The sequence below is a fragment of the Symphalangus syndactylus genome, chromosome 1 (genome assembly GCF_028878055.3).
Source record: "Symphalangus syndactylus isolate Jambi chromosome 1, NHGRI_mSymSyn1-v2.1_pri, whole genome shotgun sequence".
NCBI classification, from domain to species: domain Eukaryota; kingdom Metazoa; phylum Chordata; class Mammalia; order Primates; family Hylobatidae; genus Symphalangus; species Symphalangus syndactylus.
In genome coordinates, this window is record NC_072423.2 from 37,015,479 (window position 1) to 37,036,118 (window position 20,640).

At 44.0% G+C, this 20,640-nt stretch overlaps 2 protein-coding genes, 3 non-coding genes and 1 pseudogene across 9 annotated transcripts; all 6 read left to right on the forward strand.

Moving 5' to 3' along the window:
* The first annotated feature begins 830 nt into the window (after positions 1-830).
* LOC129488218 (signal recognition particle subunit SRP72-like) lies at positions 831-4,960 on the forward strand (annotated as a pseudogene).
* Positions 4,961-7,221: 2,261 nt separating this feature from the next.
* Positions 7,222-11,470, forward strand: RPL17 (ribosomal protein L17). 4 transcript variants are annotated; one of them, XM_063640038.1, is made up of 7 exons: positions 7,222-7,306; positions 8,198-8,250; positions 8,550-8,590; positions 9,056-9,190; positions 9,436-9,534; positions 10,444-10,635; positions 11,388-11,470. In XM_063640038.1, the coding sequence occupies exons 2-7, from the start codon at positions 8,211-8,213 to the stop codon at positions 11,433-11,435; spliced, it is 555 nt and encodes a 184-aa protein (XP_063496108.1). In that variant the 5' UTR covers positions 7,222-7,306; positions 8,198-8,210; the 3' UTR covers positions 11,436-11,470. The 4 variants fall into 4 exon arrangements, with proteins under 4 accessions (XP_063496108.1, XP_063496120.1, XP_055088694.1 ...); XM_063640050.1 differs by having other exon boundaries at positions 7,253-7,389; XM_055232719.2 differs by having other exon boundaries at positions 7,290-7,634.
* Positions 8,054-8,118, forward strand: LOC129461564 (small nucleolar RNA SNORD58). Its single transcript, XR_008650595.1, has one exon. It is a non-coding gene; the product is annotated as a small nucleolar RNA SNORD58 (small nucleolar RNA).
* On the forward strand, positions 8,648-8,712 carry LOC129461557 (small nucleolar RNA SNORD58). The gene has a single exon (XR_008650592.1). It is a non-coding gene; the product is annotated as a small nucleolar RNA SNORD58 (small nucleolar RNA).
* LOC129461560 (small nucleolar RNA SNORD58) lies at positions 10,686-10,749 on the forward strand. The gene has a single exon (XR_008650593.1). It is a non-coding gene; the product is annotated as a small nucleolar RNA SNORD58 (small nucleolar RNA).
* Positions 11,471-12,671: 1,201 nt separating the features above from the next.
* Positions 12,672-18,594, forward strand: C1H18orf32 (chromosome 1 C18orf32 homolog). 2 transcript variants are annotated; one of them, XM_055232750.2, is made up of 3 exons: positions 12,672-12,800; positions 16,474-16,661; positions 17,855-18,594. In XM_055232750.2, exons 2-3 carry the CDS (start codon positions 16,497-16,499, stop codon positions 17,918-17,920), a joined length of 231 nt encoding a protein of 76 aa, XP_055088725.1. In that variant the 5' UTR covers positions 12,672-12,800; positions 16,474-16,496; the 3' UTR covers positions 17,921-18,594. The 2 variants fall into 2 exon arrangements, with proteins under 2 accessions (XP_055088725.1, XP_055088715.1); XM_055232740.2 differs by lacking the exon at positions 12,672-12,800 and adding an exon at positions 12,807-12,964.
* Positions 18,595-20,640: the final 2,046 nt, after the last annotated feature.

Here is a 20,640-nt window from a genome sequence, read left to right on the forward strand (position 1 = left end):
TGGTGGTAGGCACCTGTAATCCTAGCTACTTGGGAGGCTGAGGCAGGAGAATCGCTTGAACCCCGGAGAGGGAGGTTGCAGTGAGCCAAGATTACACCACTGCACTCCAGCCTGGGCGACAGAGCAAGACTCCATCTCAAAAATTAATTAATTAATTAATTAATTCAGCGCTTGCTATTCCGTTCCCATCTTCTTGGCTCTTGCCTGGATTTCTGCTACAGCTATCCTGGTGCTCTGCTTGGAATTCAATCCCGTGTTCCTGGCCTCACGAATGTACCCAGCCTCAGCACCAGAATAGTCCTCCTCAACACAGCTTTCACTGGGTCCACTTTGAGGAGTTCAGGCAGCAGCGAACGCGGAATGTGATGTGGTGGATCAAGCCCTGAGAACAGAGCCAAAGCTGGGGTGAAGAGAGACAGCTGACCAAGAGACAGACTGCCCGGGGCAGGGCAGGAGAGCAGGACTAGAACAGAGTGCAAGATTACCCGGAAATACGGCGCTCCCGGTAAGAAGTCGGGAAGGCGTGAAAATGTGAGGAACTGGCAGCAAGGACGGTGGGAAAGAGCACAGGATTCAAAGGTATTAATAGATCTAGGCTGGCATCCTGGCTTTGTCCCTTCTGAACCTCAGTTTTCTTATCTGTAAAATGACACATTAATACCTGCTGCGGTGCACACTGCGATGTGCTTCCCAGACACCTCCCAGGAATGAAGGACTCATCTCCCTCTGCTGAGAGTGCTGTTAGTCCTCTCTGAGGATTGGCTGAAGAAGGTCACACCTTCTTCCTGGGGCCGCCCACAGCCAATGACTGAACAATAGGGGAGGAACAAATGCCCAGCCCTACCCCCAACGTGGGGCAGCTGCGGGAATCTCCAGCTACTGAATTCCCCCCTGGGGTCGGGGAGAAGTGTTGGGGCTGCGTCAGTCCCCTCTTAAGTTCGGCTTCCTGACGCTCCCTTCCAGTGTGGAACGCAGGCGCACGGTTTGCCCTCTGAGTCCGCTTCCTGGGCAGCCCAGCTTACCACAGCCATCTCATCCAATCATGAGGTTCCGTTAAGCTTGTTTTTTTATTTTGTTTTGTTTTGTTTATTGTTTTTTGCTTTTTGTTTTGAGACAAGGTCTCACTCTGTTACTCAGGCTGGAGTTCAGTGGCACGATCTCAGCTCACTGCAACCTCCACCTCCTGGGTTCAAGTGATTCTCATGCCTCAGCCTCCAAAGAAGCTGGAATTACAGGCATGTGCCACCACTCCTGTCTAATTTTTGTATTTTTTGGTAGAGACGGTTTCACCATGTTGGTCAGGCTGGTCTGGAACTCCTGACCTCAGGTGATCCGCCCACCTCGGCCTCCCAAAGTACTGGGATTACAGGCCTGAGCCACCAAGCCTGGCCCGTGAACTATTAATAGTAAATGTAAAGCATCCGGCCACAACACGTGGTATAGGCTGAGTATCCCTAACCCAAAAATCCGAAATCCGAAATGTTCCAAAATCGAAAACTTTTTGAGAGCCAACATAACACCGCAAGTGGAAAATTCCACACCTGACTTCACATGACAGGTCACAGTGAAAATGCAGGTACACAACTCAGTTTATTTAACATACCCAAGGAACAAAGACCCAGTGCCCTTCAGCTGCACTAGGTGCAGGCTGGATGCACTAAGGGCAGGTTCCCCTCGATGATGTCCCACGTGGATCCAAGACCTACATGCATTACTTATTGCAACTTTTTTGCTTATTCTCTGCTCTATGGTGTAAAAATATTGAAAGATAACCAAATTAATGAAAGAGGGAAAGTTCTTTTTTACACAAGTCCAATATAAAAAATGCTAATGGAATAACAGAATTACAAAGTCATTATTTTACAACACCTGATGACATAATGAATGTAGGCTCTGAACTTTAATAGCTCCTAAAGCCATTAGATGAAAAGCTGATGAGGAACTTCATAAGGAAGGGGTCACAGCAACAATTTCTGAACTCATTTGCCCATCTTTTTTTTTTTTTTTTTAATTTTTGGTTCTGGAAACGGTGTCTCTGTTACCCAGGGTACAGTGAAGTGGCATGATCATGGCTCACTGTAGCTTCAAATTCCAAGACTCAAGCAATCCTCCCACCTTGGCCTCCCAAAGAGCTGGGATTACAGGCATGAGCCACTGTGCCCGGCCAACTGCCCAGTGTTAATATCAGTAAAAGTGAGACAATCAGATGACATTATGTACACACAAGGCAAAAACAGAGTCAAAAGTAATATAAGTAGTTTATTTGGGCCAAGTTTGAGGACTGCAACCTGGAAGCATAAATTCAAATTGCCCTAAATATATGCTCTGGTTAGCAGCAATTACAAGTGGACTTTTAAAGGAAAAAAAGAAGAAGCAGTTTCTAAATTGTTTACCAAGAATTTACAGTAAAATAACATAAGCTAGCCAGGCACGGTGGCTCACGCCTGTAATCCCAGCACTTTGGGAGGCCAAGACGGGCAGATCACGAGGTTAGGAGATCAAGACCAACCTAGCTAACACGGTGAAACCCCATCTCTACTAAAAATACAAAAAATTAGCTGGGCGTGGTGGCACACGCCTGTAGTTTCAGCTACTCGGGAGGCTGAGGCAGGAAAATGGCTTGAATCTGGGAGACGGAGGTTGCAATGAGCCGAGATCGCACCACTGCACTCCAGCCTGGGCAAAACAGTGAGACTCCGTCTCAAAACAAACAAACAAACAAAAACAACAACAACAAAAAAAAACAAAGTATAAGCTATTGATTGGAAGTAAGTTGTTTTTGTATCACAAATTCCAGGAACATGAGAATAATGGGTAAGGCACTAGTCAGGAAACTACAGGAAAGAAAAGAAAGAACAAAATATCTTTAAACAATAGGCTGGGCTGGGCATGGTGACTCACACCTGTAATCCCAGCACTTTGGGAAGCCGAGGCAGGCAGATCACAAGGTCAGGAATTTGAGACCAGCCTGGCCAACATGGCGAAACCTCGTCTCTACTAAAAATACAAAAATTAGCCGGGTGTAGTGGTGGGCGCCTGTAATCCCAGCTACTCCAGAGGCTGAGGCAGAAGAATTTCGCTTGAACCCAGGAGGCAGATGTTGCAGTGAGCTGAGATTGTGCCATTGCATCCCAGCCGGGCAACACAGTGAGACTCCATCTCAAAAAAAAAAAAAAAAGAAAAGAAAAGAAAGAAAAGGAATATTGCAACTACAAGCTGAACAGAATTAAGAATGCCTTGAAGACAGTAGAAAGTGCCAACCAGCAGACAGATAAACTGAAGGAGTTTTATGGACAAGCATTATGCCGTTTGGAACGCTATGATGAATACTTAGAGTATACAGAGATCTCGCCTGAAACTCCCAAGATGATTATGAAAAGGAGAGGAAAACAAACCTTTCAGCAGTTGTTACTCCTCAAAGCAATTGGGAAAAAGTGGTTCCAGAGAACTTGGGCCTCCAAGAAGGCACACATGAACTGTGCTACAACACTGCACGTGTGCCGATTGGATAAGGCCAGCTGAACCAGGCCACGAAAATCCTACAAAAAGCTGAAGATCTTTGCCACTGTTCATGATCAGAAGACTGTGATGGGACTGAGAAAGACCCACAGGCAGAACTGGCCATCATTCATGGTCAGATGGCCTATATTCTGCGGCTTCAGGGTCGAACAGAGGAGGCTTTGCAATTTTACAATCAAATAATAAAACTGAAACCAACACATGCGGGATTACTAGCTGTAATTGCAAACAACATCATTACCATTAACAAGGACCAAAATGTCTTTGACTCCAAGAAGAAGGTGAAATTAATCAATGCAGAAAGAGTGGAGTTTGAGCTTTCCAAGAAAACAACTACAAGCTATAGAATTTAACAAAGCTTTACTTGCTATGTACACAAACCAGGCCAATTAATGCCACAAAATATCAGCCAGTTTATAGTCCCAAAGTCCCGAGCATCTCCCATCTGTGTTAATCCAAGCTGCCCAGGTTTGCTTGGAAAGCAGCACACAAAAACAACAGAGCTGCTTCAGGAATTTTCAGATCAACATCCAGAAAATGCAGCTGAAATTAAGCTTACCATGGCACAGTTGAAAATTTCTCAAGGTAATATTTCTAAGCATGTCTAATATTGAGAAGCATAGAGGAGTTAAAGCAGAAACCAGGCATGGTGTCTGCATTCGTGATCATGTATAGCCATGAGGAAGATATTGATAGTGCCATTGAGGTCTTCACACAAACTATCCAGTGGTGTCAAAACCATTGGCCCAAATCTCCTGCTCATTTGCCCTTGATAAGAGAAACTGCAAACTTCAAACTCAAATATAGACAGAAGAAGGAGGCAATTAGTGACCTAGAACAGCGATGGAAACAAAATCCAAAAGATTTTCACACCCTGACACAGCTTATTTCTGCTTACTCACTTGTAGATCCAGAGAAAGACAAAGCTCTTTGTGAACACTTGTCATTATCAGACAGCATGTCTCTAAAAGTAGATGTCAGTGCTCTTGAAAAGTCTCCTGGTGCTATGTACATTTGGAAGAAGAGTGGAAAAGTTACTGGAGATAGTCAACGAAAGGAGCAAGGGTGGTAAAATTTGAAAAAGAAGAAAAAGATGGGAAAATCGCCTAAGAATTATGACCCAAAAGTTACCCCAGATCCAGAAAGATGGCTACCAATGCAAGAACATTCTTACTACCGGGGAAGGAAGAAGGGTAAAAAGAAGGATCAGATTGGAAAAGGGACCCAGGGAGCAACTGCAGGAGCTTCATCAGAACTGGATGCCAGAAAAACTGTGAGCAGCCCGCCCACCTCCCCAAGACCTGGCAGTGCAGCGACACTATCTGCATCTACAAGTAACATCATACTCCCAAGACACCAGAGACCTGCAGGGGCTCCAGCAACAAAAAAGAAAAAGAAACAGCAACAGAAAAAGAAGAAAGGTGGAAAAGGTAGCTGGTGATGAGAATACTCTTGTTGCAGGCTGTTTTTTAAACTAGTCTCAGGAATATAATTTTAAACTAGTCTAGGAATATAATAAAGGTAACACACCAAGAAGCAAAAAAAAAAAAAAAAGAGAGAGAGAGAGGCTGCAGTGCGCTATGAATGAGCCACTGCACTCCAGCAGCCTGGGCAACAGAGAGAGATGCCATCTAAGAAAAAAGTTCATTTAAGTTTTATAGGAAAATCACTGAAGATTCAAAAGACAAACTATTCACTCAAAAGGAAATGATCTCACAAGGCTTAAATGTCTTCTAATCTAATCCAGTGCTGGCTGACAGACTCAAATGTGGTGTGACTTTTTAATTATAGGCTTGATTTCTCCCTAAAATCAGACAAAATATGGTTGGAGTCCCTAGGGGATGGAGAAAGAAGGGATAAAAGATGAGGAAAGCAAAGGCCAGATCATGGAAGGCTCTTACATCATCCCCAAATATTTGGAACAGGGGACACAGGAAAAAAAAAGGAACCCCAAAAAATGACATGATCATTTTGACAGCCATTTTAGAAAAATGACTCTGTCAGGGCCAGGCGTGGTGGCTCACGTCTGTAATCCCAGCACTTTGGGAGGCTGAGGTGGGCAGATCACATGAGGTCAGGAGTTCAAGACCAGCCTGGCCAACATGACAAAATCCCATCTCTACTAAAAATACAAAAATTAGCTGGGCATCGTGGTGGGTGCCTGTAATCCCAGCTGCTTGGAAGGCTGAGGCAGGAGACTCGCTTGAACCTGGAGGCGGAGGTTGCAGTGAGCTGAGATCACACCACTGCACTCCAGCCTGGGGCCACAGAGTGAGATCTTGTCTCAAAAAAAAAAAAAGAAAAGAAAAGAAAAATGACTGTCAGGAATAAGGAGGATATATTAAAGTGCAGAAATAATTAGGGCAAGTGACCACTTAAAAGAAAAATCCAGATTTTGTTAAATAATTGTATGTGCAAAGACAAGAAGAGGGGAGTCTCTCATCTTTCTGGTTTAAGATCCTAGGTGTATGGGGAAGTCGCCAAAGAAGGAAGGGAGAAAGGCAGGGTCACCTAGGGACGCAGAGCTTGGTCACAGAAGCCTGCCTTGGATCCCAGGGCTGCCACTCCCAGCTGCCGGACCTTGGGTTTGCGTTTGCGGGGGAATTCCTTTTTCTTCTTCTTCTTTTTAACACATTGTAGCAGCCAGATCAACTTCATCATCTACAAACGGTTGTCCTAAGGATTACTTGAGGAAATGCATGTAAAAACACTGAAAATACTGCCTGGAATCTAGTAAGCTTATAGAATCATTGTCTGTTACTCTTGTCACCATGCAACATCAAAGAGGAACCTGGGGGAGAAGATAGAGTTCTGTTTAAGGGCATGTTAGGTTTCAAATAACCTCAGGTCTTCAGGGACCTCCCACAAAGAATGTCTAGGGAGTAGTTTGCTATCAGGGTCTAGCTCAGGAGAAAGATGTGGGGCGGGGGGTATTAATCTGGGAGTTAGCGTGCAGTTGAAAGCTCACGTGAGGGGAGGGAATTACCGAGGAAACACCATGGAATCCAGCATCAGCAATGGAAGTGGAGTCAAGGGGAGAGACTTGGGGCTGTGGTCTCCAACACTGAGGTCAAGGAAGCAAGTGAGCCTAGCCTGGAGTCTACTCTCCTGGAGTTTGAGCTGCATAGAGGGGTGGTGCCATGAAATAGAAGACCTAACAAGCTAAGTGCATCACTGACTATGAGGGAATAACCAGAGAGATGACCTGGGGAAGGAAAAAAGGGAAGAAAATGCCAAAAGGTTTTCTCCTCCAGGTGAAGATCTAGAAGCAGTGGGGAACAACGAGGATATTGAACCAGACGCTTCAGTTAGCGCATTTTTCACACAGGTTATAATACAATTGATTGGATGACATTCTCATCCTGAGAATTTCCTGATTACCATAATTACGTCTCATCCTTTCATCTTTTTAATTGGCCATTTACAAACAACTTTCAGGGGTACGGGGCCACATAATCAAACCTAACTAATGTTGACGAATAAATAAAATGTTTCTTTCATATCTAGTAATACGTAGCCCGTCCTAGAACTATAACCCTGTTTTTAATTGACTGACATTTAAAACCCTGAATTTTTATTTCTGTATACAAAAAAGAGAACTTTGAGACTGTCCCTAAGGAGGCAATTCGTTTTCACACGTTCTTAAAACATATTCCACACTCCCTTCCCTTTCCTCCCTCCAGCCTCCTCAGATCTCGTTTCTTCGGCTACGAATCTCGCGAGAAGTCAAGTTCTCATGAGTTCTCCCAGAATCCACCGCTCTTCCTCTTTCCCTAAGCAGCCTGAGGTGAGCGTTTCTCCTGCGTTGCTCCGAGGGCTCAATCCTCCTGCTATCGCCGCCATCCTGGCTTCGGGGGCGCCGGTCTCCAGGTCCCTGGGAGGAGAACTCCTAGGGCTACTAAATCCTCGCTGGAGGCAGTGGTTTCTTATGCGGGAGGACGTGGCGGAGGGCCTGACTTTGGGAGCCGGGGGCCGGTGGGCCTCTGAGGTCCGCAGAGGGACGTAATGGGCGGAAATGGGGACGACCGGGCTCCTCCACTGGTGGGGGCGCCGGCCCGCCGTGGGGCGCGGGTCGCCTGTGGTCCTTGCGGACTTCGTAAGTCCAGTGTCTATTGGTGAGTGGTGGCCGGATACGCGACGCATTTGTGGCCGCAACGAGGAAAAAGTTTTGGGGGAAATAAAGTCAGGTGGAGGCTTTACACATTTCTACAAGAGTGTTGCGTACCGGAGGGCTCTTAACGTGGGTCATAGCCCGAAGGTGTTGAGAGAGACGGCACTACCTGCAGCCCTGACAGCGAAGGGGTTTCTGTAGAGCGGGAGGGAGGAGGTGTAGAGGGTTTTAGTTGAGTTGTGCCATGCGGATGCGTCGAGTCATTTTACGCCTGGAAGATCCAGCATTGGATTGAAACAGGCTGTATTTTCTTCCAAAGGGTGGACTGGATTGGCGAGGCCCGTGTGGCTACTTCTGTGGAAGCAGTGCTGTAGTTACTGGCAGATAAAAGGGAAAGGAAGCCCTGGGTGGAGGAAAGGATGGCTGCGATGATGGCTTTCTTAGGACACCTTTGGATTAATAATGAAAACAACTACTCTCTGAGCAGCTGTTCGAATCATCTAATATTTATACTGAATGAATTACTGTAAATACGTATTGACAGAATTACACTGTGCTTTTCTCTAGGTAATCTGTGAAAATGGTTCGCTATTCACTTGACCCGGAGAACCCCACGAAATGTAAGTGGACAGGAAGTGTCACTTCCATGTAGTCCCAGCTAATTGGGGGGTTGAGGTGGGAGGCTGCAGTGAGCACTACTGCACCCTAACGTGGGCAAGACAGAACAAGACCCTATCTAAAAAAAAAATGTTTTCATTATCCCAAAAGGAATTTGCAGTGGCTTTCTTTGCAGAATAATCCAGTATGTGAATATACCAGTTGATCATCCCCAGTTGGAATGAAATAGGTAGATACCTATTTCCTACTTGGGGGTTGGCATAAGATACCAAAAAATTAACCAAAACGTTTTATTTTCTAGCATGCAAATCAAGAGGTTCCAATCTTCGTGTTCACTTTAAGGTATGCGATTCATAGTTGTGATCCAACAGTTCCTCATGTTCTACTCAAAAAAGGTAGCTGCAGTGATGACTTTCTTAGGACACCTTTGGATTTACCGTGAAAATTAATAAATTCTGAGCAGCCACCTTATATTTAGGCATTGATCAGGGTGTAAGGATGTAGCGTTTGTGAAATTGAGAAGTACGAGAAAACCGTTTGAAAACCTAGTGTGCAGATCAAGATGGGACATTTTAATTGTAATTACGTGATGATGGAATTTAAACATTTTACAGTGAATAAATGGAGTTTTGGGGTTTTCTCTAGCTTCAACGAAGTTTCCCTGGCTTTTAGTCACAAGTTTTTTTTAATTGCCTTGCCCCCAAAGAATGGAAATAACTTGACATTTTGAAAAGCTGAAAATTTAACGTTTACTTTAAAAATTAAAGCTTTGATCTAGTTAACCAACACTTTATTCTTCATACTTAGAACACTCGTGAAACTGCTCAGGCCATCAAGGGTATGCATATACGAAAAGCCACGAAGTATCTGAAAGATGTCACTTTACAGAAACAGTGCGTACCATTCCGACGTTACAATGGTGGAGTTGGCAGGTGTGCGCAGGTGAGAATTCTTAGTTGCCATTTGAAAAGACAGATTTTAATGGAAAAGTGATGGGATAGGATAAGAATGGCTAAGATCCGTGCTGATGAACCTATTTCTGGTTGCTGTAATGACAGGTCACCTTGGATTGATGGTGAAATAAACCATATCCTAAGAAACCTTGATGTCAGATAAAATAAATTCATCTTGGCTGTAATGTTAATTTAAATCAAGGAAAATGACTTATCATCTCCATTTTCTTTCAGGCCAAGCAGTGGGGCTGGACACAAGGTCGGTGGCCCAAAAAGAGTGCTGAATTTTTGCTGCACATGCTTAAAAACGCAGAGAGTAATGCTGAACTTAAGGTACCCAAACCATTGACGTCCTGTGCAACTTGGGTGGTTGTTTAATTAATGTTGGCTGTTCAGATTTATGTCCTTGATTTTCTTGTTTTCAGTAATTAACTCATTTAGGATTTTTAAAATTTCTATCTCCAGTTTCCACTGAACGAAACTATTTCCTTTTATTTATTTATTTATTTTTGAGTCCCTTTATGGCAAAATTCTGTGAAGATCCAGAAGCATGCTCTGTGGTCTCTAAGCCTAACACTTAGTATTTCTAGTTTTCTGCTGTCTTTTTACACTGGAGGTACTTTAGGGGCTTTTACCCCTTTTTATGCCATACACCTTTGGTAGTATGGTTAATTATCAAAATGATTGCCTTGGCAGTGATTAATGTGGTTTGTGGCCTACCTTCATAATGGAGAGTCATGTTACATTACAGAAAGAAATTGTTTAAAATTTCAAAAAGTTTAAACAATGACAAACTTGTGTTGACAAAACACAAATTTCTCCATTTTGTATATTACCCATTAGGCTTTTGCATTTGAAGGTCTGGGCCAGAACTGGAATTAGTTTAGGTCTGTATGGCTCCAAACCTTCTAAGCCATGCTGAGAAATTTTATCATCAAGACTTCGAATTGGGTTCTTCCTTACCCCTCAGCTCTCCACCCGTCTAAGGATCTTTGGGAAGGCCACTCATAGACAAAATGTATAGCACACTGAGTTTGGTGGCAATTTAGACACATAAAGGTGAAGGTAGACAACTGCTTAAAAAAATGCTGTTTGCAGAATAAAAGGATTGCCTTTCAAAAATGATTTCATTGAGGCAGGACCTTGGAGCAAGCCTAGGAATTCATATTTAGCAATGATAGTTTGTGGTGTTTTACCAATTAAGGATGTTCCTGGTTTCATTCTCCTTCCTTTCTTCCCCAGGGTTTAGACGTAGATTCTCTGGTCATTGAGCATATCCAAGTGAACAAAGCACCTAAGATGCGCCGCCGGACCTACAGAGCTCATGGTCGGATTAACCCATACATGAGCTCTCCCTGCCACATTGAGATGATCCTTACGGAAAAGGAACAGATTGTTCCTAAACCAGAAGAGGAGGTTGCCCAGAAGAAAAAGGTAAATTAGTAGTTGCTCAGTTTTGTTTGTGATAGTAGAAAGATGTGTGGTTGCTGTGATGACTATCTTAGGACACCTTTGGAATAACTATGAAAGAAAACTATTCTGAGCAACCCTTTCACATGTCTTATTTTGGCTTTTGTAAGTTTGTTTTTTGACTAATAATAAATGATAAGTTTTCTGTAATCCCAGCACTTTGGGAGGTCGAGGCGGGTGGATCACGAGGTCAGGAGATCAAGACCATCCTGGCCAACACGGTGAAACCCTGTCTCTACTAAAAACATACAAAAAATTAGCTGGGCGTGGTGGCGGGCACCTGTAGTCCCAGCTACTCAGGAGGCTGAGGCAGGAGAATGGCGTGAACCCGGAAGGAGGAACTTGCAGTGAGCTGAGATCGCGCCACTGCACTCCAGCCTGGGCGACAGAGCAAGACGCCGTCTCAAAAAAAAAAAAATGGTAGTTTTATATTCAATATCTCAGGCCTGTATGATTATCTGCTGATGGCCCCACATCTAAGAAGCTTGATTTCAGTAATTGAGCACATTCAGTTCTTTTAAGTCAAGAACCTGAGTGATTCTGTACACTAATCTTTACATCTAATGAACTTATGTTCTGTTGATTTCTACCATTTAAGTATTTTCCCCCTTAGTCTTCTAACGACTAGGTTTCCTGCCTCCAGAATAAGCTGAAGTCCTCCAATATGTACTATGGTTTTCTCCAAGAAACTTAACAACACATTTTTCTTTCCCCAGATATCCCAGAAGAAACTGAAGAAACAAAAACTTATGGCACGGGAGTAAATTCAGCATTAAAATAAATGTAATTAAAAGGAAAAGAATGTTGGTTGTCTTTATTAGTGAATGTATTTCAAGTGTCCATACAAGATGGATCAAATGAGGATTTTTTTAGGATTAGAATTAGAAACACAGATTGTTTACCCTGCACCATTAAAAACCATTTTCATGGTTGGGCCCAGTGGTTCATTTCTATAGTCCCAGCACTTTGGGAGGTGGAGGCTGACTGCTTGAGCCCAGGAGTTCAAGCCCAGCCAGGGCAACATGACAGAACCCTGTCTCTCTTTAAAAAAAAAAGATTAAGTGTGGTAAAAAGATTAAGTGTGGTGTCACTTCCATGTAGTCCCAGCTAATTGGGGGGTTGAGGTGGGAGGCTGCAGTGAGCACTACTGCACCCTAACGTGGGCAAGACAGAACAAGACCCTATCTAAAAAAATGTTTTCATTATCCCAAAAGGAATTTGCAGTGGCTTTCTTTGCAGAATAATCCAGTATGTGAATATACCAGTTGATCATCCCCAGTTGGAAATGGCTCCATTGAGCATTGCCTTTGAGTATGACAGCACTCAGGCTCAGGTGTTGAAGCTTTTTAGGTTGATGCTCAACCTGTATCATTTCATCAATTGATAAACGGGTTTTGTTTTTGCTGTTAGAAGCGATGCTACTGTGAACGTTTGTGTGCAGATTTTTGTGTTTTCATTTCTCAAGTATATACTAGAGTGGAATTGCTAGATGATAAGGTTACCCGAGTAAACATCTGAGGAACTTCCAAATATTTCCAAAAAGGCTGCACGTTACATTTCCACCAGCGGTTTATGGAGGGTCCCAGTTTCCACGCATCCTCGCCAACACGTACTGACATCCTAGCGAGTGTCAGTACTTTCATTTATAAAGTGATATAACTGCTTCTTTTAAGCAACTGACTTTTGTAAAGTTGGCCTTAATGTTACTTTGCTCTGCCCTTGAATTTAAGAAACCAGCAAAACTAATAGCTTATCCACAATTGCCTCTCAATGGCCTAGTTGCCACCTTCCCTGTGGGTGCCGCGCCGTTTGCACGGCCGTCATCCTTTACCGAGACTTCTGAATTTTAATCCTGCGTTCTGGGTATGGGAGTAGTCAGGTCAGGCTTTCTTCCCGCAGCGGAGCTTTGTGTTGGGCACCTGGGACGCGCAGGACTTGCGCGCTACCTGCAGGCCGCAGAGCCGGAAGCCCCGCCGCGTCCCCATGGGCAACACTGCTGCGTGCTGTGCGTCCCCGGGCTGACGCAGCGCGCCTTTGTCGTCCCCGTTGAAGGCGCCCATTGGCTCGGCTGCGGATCGTCCTTCCCTCTGGAAGTGCGGACATTGTCAGCTGCGTTTCCGCGGTCGCGGGTGAGTGTGTCCGGGCTAGCGGCCTGGGTTGGGCTTTGTAGCTGCTCCGCAGGCCCAGCCCGGGCCGCGCTCGCAGAGTCCCAGCCGGTGCGCGGCCTCCTGCCTCCTCCTTCCTCGGCGGTCGCGGCCCGCCGGCCTCCGCGGTGCCCGCCTTCGCTCTCAGGGTACCTTCCTTCCGCAAGCGCGCTCCTCCGCCCTCCGACCCGCCCTCCGCTCCCCTCCCCTCTGTCTGTATTCTTTGTCCACCACCGGCGCCCTTGGTGCTTGCATTTGCCTCTCCGATACTTTAATATTGATTTTGTTCTTTTCCGTGGCCAAGTATCGGTTTCACATCCCTTGTATGACCTTCACCGTTAGGCCTCTGTTCTCGTCTCTTTTCAGTTATTGTCATTGACAACCTGTCCCCGCTCCCTCTGTCTCCACTAAGATGACATGTTCAACTGGATGACTTGGAGGAAGGTGGCTTTCCCTATTATGCCTTCCCTATTTCGGATGGAGCCTCAGACAAGTGTCTACTCTATTGTCTGGACTTAAGTCGAGTGAAAGAAGATTCCTCTGCAACAGCTTTAATCCGTTTTGCTCGCTTTATTGGCTTGGAGCGAATAATTATAATAATATCTCGTAGCCACCTTCTAGACTTTTCTGACCCAATTTCCACATGTGTGAAGTAAAATATCTTACCGAAATATTATTATGAAGATTAAAAGATACAAATAGGCTTCATTCTGAAGAGAGCTAAAAAGTCTCTTAAAAGCCATAATTATGGCGTAAGTGATTAGTAGTATTTGTTCTCGAGAGTTTATGTACACCATACTGTGTGCGAACTTACTTAAAACACAATTGCAGAAGTAAAAATGAATCTTTATGATGGAGGGCCTGTCAGTCACTAAATTAGTACTGGTAGCATTGCCAGTTGTTTTGAAGGGGTTTAGTTGGTTTGGAAAGTTTGGTAAAAACATGACCATTGTGTTTTTGGAAGAGGAAAAGGCAAGAGCATTGAGGAAAACCAGAACTGGAAATAATGGTCTTAGGAGCTCTAGTTACCAGTTACCTCTGTGAGAACTTTGGACAGGTTACAACTTTTGGATTTTTTTTTTTTTTTTTTTTTAATCTTGAGATAGGGTCTGCCTCTGTGGCCCAGGCTGGAGTCCAGAGGGCCATCGTAGCTCACGGCAGTTTCGGCTTTCCTGGGCGCAAGCGGTTCTCTCCTTCCTCAGCTCCCGAAATACCTGGGACTACAGGCGCGTGCCACCACACCTTGCTAATTATTTAAAAAAAAAAATTAGGCCAGGTTCCGCTAATCCCAGCACTTTGGGAGGCCTAGGCGGGAGTATCACTTGAGCTCAGGACTTCAAGATCAGCATGGGCAACACAGTGAGACCTCATCTCTACTAAAAATTAAAAAATTAGTTGGGCATCGTGGTGCAGGCCTGTGGTCCTACCTACTCAGGAGGCTGAGGAAGGGGGATAGCTTGAGTCTGGGAAGTCAAGGCTGCAGTGAACTCTGAACACAAATGGTATGTTTGAGCCATTGCACTTTAGCCTGATCAAACAGAGCAAGACCCTGTCTCAAGAAAAAAAAAAAAAAAATCACTATTGCCCAGGCAATTTTTTTTTTTTTCACTGCGACCTCCACCTCCCAGGTTCAAGTAGTTCTCCTGCCTCAGCCTCCCCAGTAGCTGGGATTACAGGTGCCCACCACCACGCCCAGCTAATTTTTGTGTTTTTAGTAGAGACGGGGTTTTGCCATGTTGGCCATGCTGGTTTCGAACTCCTTACCTCAGATGATCCGCCCCCTCGGCCTCCCAAGGTGCTGGGATTACAGGCGTGAGCCACCGCGCCCAGCCTCAATTTACATTTTTGTTTATAGCTCTTGCTTGTAATTCATTTCAAAGACACATTCAGATTTGATTCTCTATGCCACTGTTTGCCTGTATTGTGAATAATTTTAAAATGTCTAAGCATAGTGATGGTGCTGACTCATTTGCCAGCAGATGCTACTTAATTTGCAATATTTTGAAAATAAGAAATCTTTTTTTTTTTTTTTTTTGAGACGGAGTTTTGCTCTGTCACCCAGGCTGGAGTGCAGTGGCATGATCTTGGGTCACCGCAACCTCTGCCTCCCGGGTTCAAGCGATTCTCCCGCCTCAGCCTCCCGAGTAGCTGGGATTACAGGCATGCATCACCATGCCTGGCTAATTTTGTATTTTTAGTAGAGACGGGGTTTCACCATGTTGGTTAGGCTGGTCTCAAACTCCTGATCTCAGGTGATCTGCCCGCCTCGGCCTCCCAAAGTGCTGGGATTACAGGTGTGAGCCACCACACCCAGCCCATTTTTTAAACTCTAAATAGACATAGTAGCAAAGGTACCCAACCTCACTGATTGTTTGAGGATTAAATGAATTGATATATGTAAACTGTCTAGCACCTACGAAATGTTGTTATTTTTCCTTTATAATCAAATTCATGATTAGGGAGCAGTGATTGGAAGTTTGGAAGCAGGCACCTCATTATTATTCATGCCTACCACCTATTATTTCTTTATTTTGAGATGGAGTCTTGCTCTGTCACCCAGGCTGGAGTGCAGTGGTGGGATCTCGGCTCACTGCATCCCTTGCCTCTTGGGTTCAAGCAATTCTCCTGCCTCAGCCTCCCGAGTAGGCCGGATTACAGGTGCACGCCACCACGCCCGGCTGATTTTTGGTTTTTTTGTTTTTTGTTTTTTTGTTTTTTTTTTTTTTTGAGACGGAGTCTCGCTCTGTCATCCAGGCTGGAGTGCAGTGGCGCAATCTTGGCTCACTGCAAGCTCCGCCTCCCGGGTTCACGCCATTCTCCTGCCTCAGCCTCTCCGAGTAGCTGGGACTACAGGCGCCCGCCACCACGCCCGGCTAATTTTTTGTATTTTTAGTAGAGACGGGGTTTCACCATGGTCTCGATCTCCTGACCTCGTGATCCGCCCGCCTCGGCCTCCCAAAGTGCTGGGATTACAAGCGTAAGCCACCGCACCCAGCCTGATTTTTGTATTTTAAGTAGAGACAGGGTTTTACCATGTTGGCCAGGCTGGTCTCGAACTCCTGACCTCATGAGCTGCCCACCTCAGCCTCCCAAAGTGCTGGGATTACAGGCATGAGCCACTGTACCTGGCCTATTTCTTTACCTTGTAGATAGCAGCTTTTTATTTAATAAAGTCTTTTTTTTAGCAAATATAATAGTATGTTTTAAGTTTTTCCTACACTGTAGAAAGTCCTTTCATGTATATGTATATATGTATGTATGTATGTATGTATGTATTATTATCTTTTTTTTTTTTTTTTTGAAACAAAGTCTCTCTGTGTCATCCAGGCTGGAGAGCAGTGGCATGAACACGGCTCACTGCAGCCTCAACCTCTTGGGCTCTAGTGATCCTCCTGTCCCAGCCACTTTACGTAGCTGGGACCACAGGAGTACGCCACCATGCCCAGCTAATTTTTTGATCTTGTAGATACAAGGTCTCACTTTGTTGTGCAGGTTGGTTTCAAAGTCCTGGGCTCAAGCTATCCTCTTGCCTCCCAAAGTGCTGGGATTACAGGTGTGAGCCACCACATCTATCCCCTTTCAGATATCTTAATCTTGGTAAATTCTTTCAGTTACTAATCTGTGATGAACTAATTTTTTTCTTCATGTATATCAACAGTTGAGGAGCTCAAGCTCGGGAAAATGGTGTGCATTCCTTGTATCGTCATTCCAGTTCTGCTCTGGATCTACAAAAAATTCCTGGAGCCATACATATACCCTCTGGTTTCCCCCTTCGTTAGTCGTATATGGCCTAAGAAAGCAATACAGGAATCCAATGATACAAACAAAGGCAAAGTGGACTGTAAGGTAAGAAAATTCGCATGCCCTGAATAAGAGCAGTGAAAGGGGGTAGTACTTGGGTGAAACACTTAGATTTTGGAAAGAAAAGTTTTAGAACCAGAAGCTTCAATAGTTTGTCTAACATTTGGCTTAAATTGAAGTTTTAAAGTAGGCCTCTGATTAATGCATTCGCCCTTTGGCCAAAATGATAACCAGTATTTTCTGACTGATAAGTGTAATGGTAAACAGCTAATGGATGAAGAGAGATTATACTAATACAAACCAGTTTCACTGATTGATAACTTTGGTAAGAGATTGAATTAGAAGGATCATAGAGATTTAAAAAAAACAACACTTATTTAAAAAAATGAGTGGACAACTCTGTTGTCTTTAGAATTGGTGTTTTTTTAGATTCAACTTTGTACTCAGCTGCACTAATTTAGCCATCCTGCCCATTTCTGGAAGCAAAATGTTTTCACTCTGAAGCTTGTTGTCTGTTTTTAAAGAGAACGTTTCTTGAGCCGGGCGCGGTAGCTCACGTCTATAATCCCAGCACTTTGGGAGGTCAAGATGAGTTGATCAGCTGAGGTCAGGAGTTTGAGACCAGCATGACCAACATGGTGAAATCCTGTTTCTACTAAAAATACCAAAATTAGTGAGGTGCGGTGGTGGGCGCCTGTAATCTCAGCTACTCAGGAGGCTGAGGTGGGAGGATCGCTTGAACCTGGGTGGCAGAGGTTGCAGTGAGCCAAGATCGCATCATTGCACTCCAGCCTGGGCGACAAGAACGAAATTCCATCTCAAAAAAAAAAAAGAGAATATCTCGTAATATCTTTTTGTTGTAATAATTTCTTCCTTCCTTCCTTCCTTCCTTTTTTTCTTTTCTTTCTTTCTGTTTTGTTTTTGAGATGAAGTCTCGCTCTGTCACCAGGCTAGAGTGCAGTGGCACAATCTTGGCTCACCACAACTTCCACCTCCCAGGTTCAAATGATTCTCCTGCCTCAGCCTCCTGAGTAGCTGGGATTACAGGCATATGCCACCACACCCAGCTAATTTTTGTATTTTTAGCAGAGACGGGGTTTCACCATGTTAGCCAGGATGGTCTCTATCTCCTGACCTCGTGATCTGCCTGCCTCGGCCTCCCAAAGTGCTGGGATTACAGGCGTAAGCCACCGCACCCGGCTTGTTATAATAATTTCTAAAATGTTTTTTCATTTTAGGGTGCAGACATGAATGGATTACCAACAAAAGGACCAACAGAAATCTCTGATAAAAAGAAAGACTAAAGCAATTTTCCTAAAGGACCTCATCATTTAAAAAATGGACCTGATAATATGAAGCATCTTCCTTGTAATTGTCTCTGACCTTTTTATCTGAGACCGGAATTCAGGATAGGAGTCCAGATATTTACCTGATACTAATCAGGAAATACATGATATCTGTATTTAAAATGTAGTTAGTTATATTTAATGACCTCATTCCTAAGTTCCTTTTTCGTTAATGTAGCTTTAATTTCTGTTATTGCTGTTTGAATAATATGATTAAATAGAAAGTTTGTGCCAGTAGACATTATGTTACTAAATCAGCACTTTAAAATCTTTGGTTCTCTGATTCATATGAATTTGCTGTTTGCTCTAATTTCTTTGGGCTCTTCTAATTTGAGTGGAGTACAATTTTATTGTGAAACAGTCCAGTGAAACTGCAGGGAAATGAAGGTAGAATTTTGGGAGGTAATAATGATGTGAAACAAAGATTTAATAATTACTGTCCAACACAGTGGAGCAGCTTGTCCACAAATATAGTAATTACTATTTATTGCTCTAAGGAAGATTTAAAAAAGATAGGGAAACTTCTTTGAAAAATGAAACATCTTTTACATAAATGTCTAATTATAAAATTTTAATCCTTACTGCATTTCTTCTGTTCCTACAAATGTATTAAACATTCAGTTTAACTGGTAGTTCATTTCCTTTTAAAGTCTATTGAAATATCAAAAGGGAAATTTTTCACCACATCAGAAGGCAGAATTTGGATGTTGTGATGGCATCTGTGTAGTGGTGGTACAACAGTTACCATTGTTGCATAACAGGACACTCCAAAATTTAGTGGTTTTCAGCAGCAGTGACTCGACTGGGCAGTTCTTTGCTGTTCTGGGCTCACTCATGGCTGGCTGGGTCTGGGTCTGGACCTGGGCCGCTGTGTGATTTTTATCTTGGGCTTTGAAAATTCAGTGTAGGGACCTGTAAATATTCAAAGATGATGAGATGCATCCTTATATATTTTTTGTATTCCCTCTAAAGCTGGGAAAGATTAAAAGGAACGCCTGCCCTTGGGTCCCTAATGAAGTCTGGGTCCTAACTCAGGCCCTATTAAGTTCTGTGGCTGGTCAAGTCACTGATTTACGTTGGACTTTATTTGATATAAATCATATAAATCAGCAGGTCTCAGCTTTGTCCAAAGGCACCTGAGGGATAATATAAATTCTCATTAGCAAAGAAACTTTTTTAAGGTATAAGTACTATTATGAAAATAACAGATATTTATAGTAAAACAATGCAAGAGCATCCTAAATGAAAAGCGAATGCTTTTTCTCAACCTTCATTCCCTTATTCCAGTTCCACAGAGGTAACCAACTGTTTTTTTGTTGTTGTATGGTTTGTTTTTGTTAGACAGCAGTCTTTTCCTGAACAGTGCTGCTCCTTGTGGAGCAAGGCTAATTCATAGGCAGTGCGTCCAGAGTCCACCCCAGTTGATTTTGTGTGTAACCTTCTAGCAACTTTTTGAAAACTAATTTGTTCCTAAATATGCACATCATTTTTATTTATTTATGTTTTTGAGACAGGGTCTCACTCTGTCACTCAAGCTGGAGTGCAGCAGCATGATCACGGCTCTCTGCAGCCTCGACCTCCAGTCCTGAAGTGATCCTCTCATCTTAACCTCTCAAGTAGCTGGGACTACAGGTGCACACCACCATGCCCAGCTAATGTTTTTTGTATTTTTTTTATAGAGACAGGATTTCATCATGTTGCGTGGGCTGATCTCGATCTCCTGGGCTCAAGCGATCCTCCACTTTGGCCTCCCAAAGTGCTGGGATTACAGGCATGAGCTACTGCACCTGGCCCACACATCATCTTTTAAAACTTAAGTAATAATTGCAACGTTTCTAATTGTCCCTACTTCTTTGCTCCTCAAAGGTTTTACCTATTGAGCTGTGGGCTTTTAAAATTTATCTCCATATTTATAAATAATACATATGAACATTTTATTTTTTGAGACAGGGTCTCACTGTCACCCAGGTGCTGGAGTGCAGCAGCATGATCATAGCTCACTACAGCCTCCAATTCTTGGGCTCAAGTGATCCTCCCACCTCAGCCTCCTGAATTGCTAGGACTACAGGTGTGTGCCACCATGCCTGGCTAATTTTTTGTAGAGACGGGGTCTTGCTCTGTTGCCCAAGCTAGTCTCAAACTCCTGGCCTCAAAGTGATCCTCTTGCCTCAGCCTCCCAAAGTGCTGGGATTACAGGCATGAGCCACTGCCTGGCTATACTGTTATATTTTGAGCCATCAACTTCAGATAGTGTTTCCTATGGTGGTTGAGATGCAGCTATCTTACACTGCCTCTGCTCCTCCCACACATCCTCCCAATGTGCTTTTTAAATTTTGCTTACGTCATCAGTGTTCATAGCATGAGTGTGCCAGGTGTCTTTCATTTACACCTCCCAAGTCTCTGCTCCCCTCATCCGGCTTTTCAGCCCAAGGAAGCTGTATAGACATCAACAGGCTTCCCGTGCCTCTGGGTTCTGCTGGGCTTGGCCAATAGCGATCCATAGCAGGAGATGGCGGGAGGGAGGAGAATGAAGGCAGTGTTTATTCCCTTGACCGTCTCTCTGCAAGGTCACTTCAGGCCAACTGTTCCTCAGCCAGAAGTCACTGTGCCTCAAGGAACACTCCAGGCAGCCAACTCCACCTGACTCCTTTCATTTTTCCTAACCTGTCCTTCACCCT

Coding starts and splice junctions, on each gene's coding strand:
- RPL17 (XM_063640038.1), top strand. CDS start 8,211: ATGGTTCGCTATTCACTTGACCCGGAGAACCCCACGAAAT. Junction 9,191..9,435: donor GAGTTGGCAGGTGTGCGCAG/GTGAGAATTCTT, acceptor ATTTTCTTTCAG/GCCAAGCAGTGGGGCTGGAC. Junction 9,535..10,443: donor AGAGTAATGCTGAACTTAAG/GTACCCAAACCA, acceptor TTTCTTCCCCAG/GGTTTAGACGTAGATTCTCT.
- C1H18orf32 (XM_055232750.2), top strand. CDS start 16,497: ATGGTGTGCATTCCTTGTATCGTCATTCCAGTTCTGCTCTGGATCTAC. Junction 16,662..17,854: donor AAGGCAAAGTGGACTGTAAG/GTAAGAAAATTC, acceptor TTTTCATTTTAG/GGTGCAGACATGAATGGATT.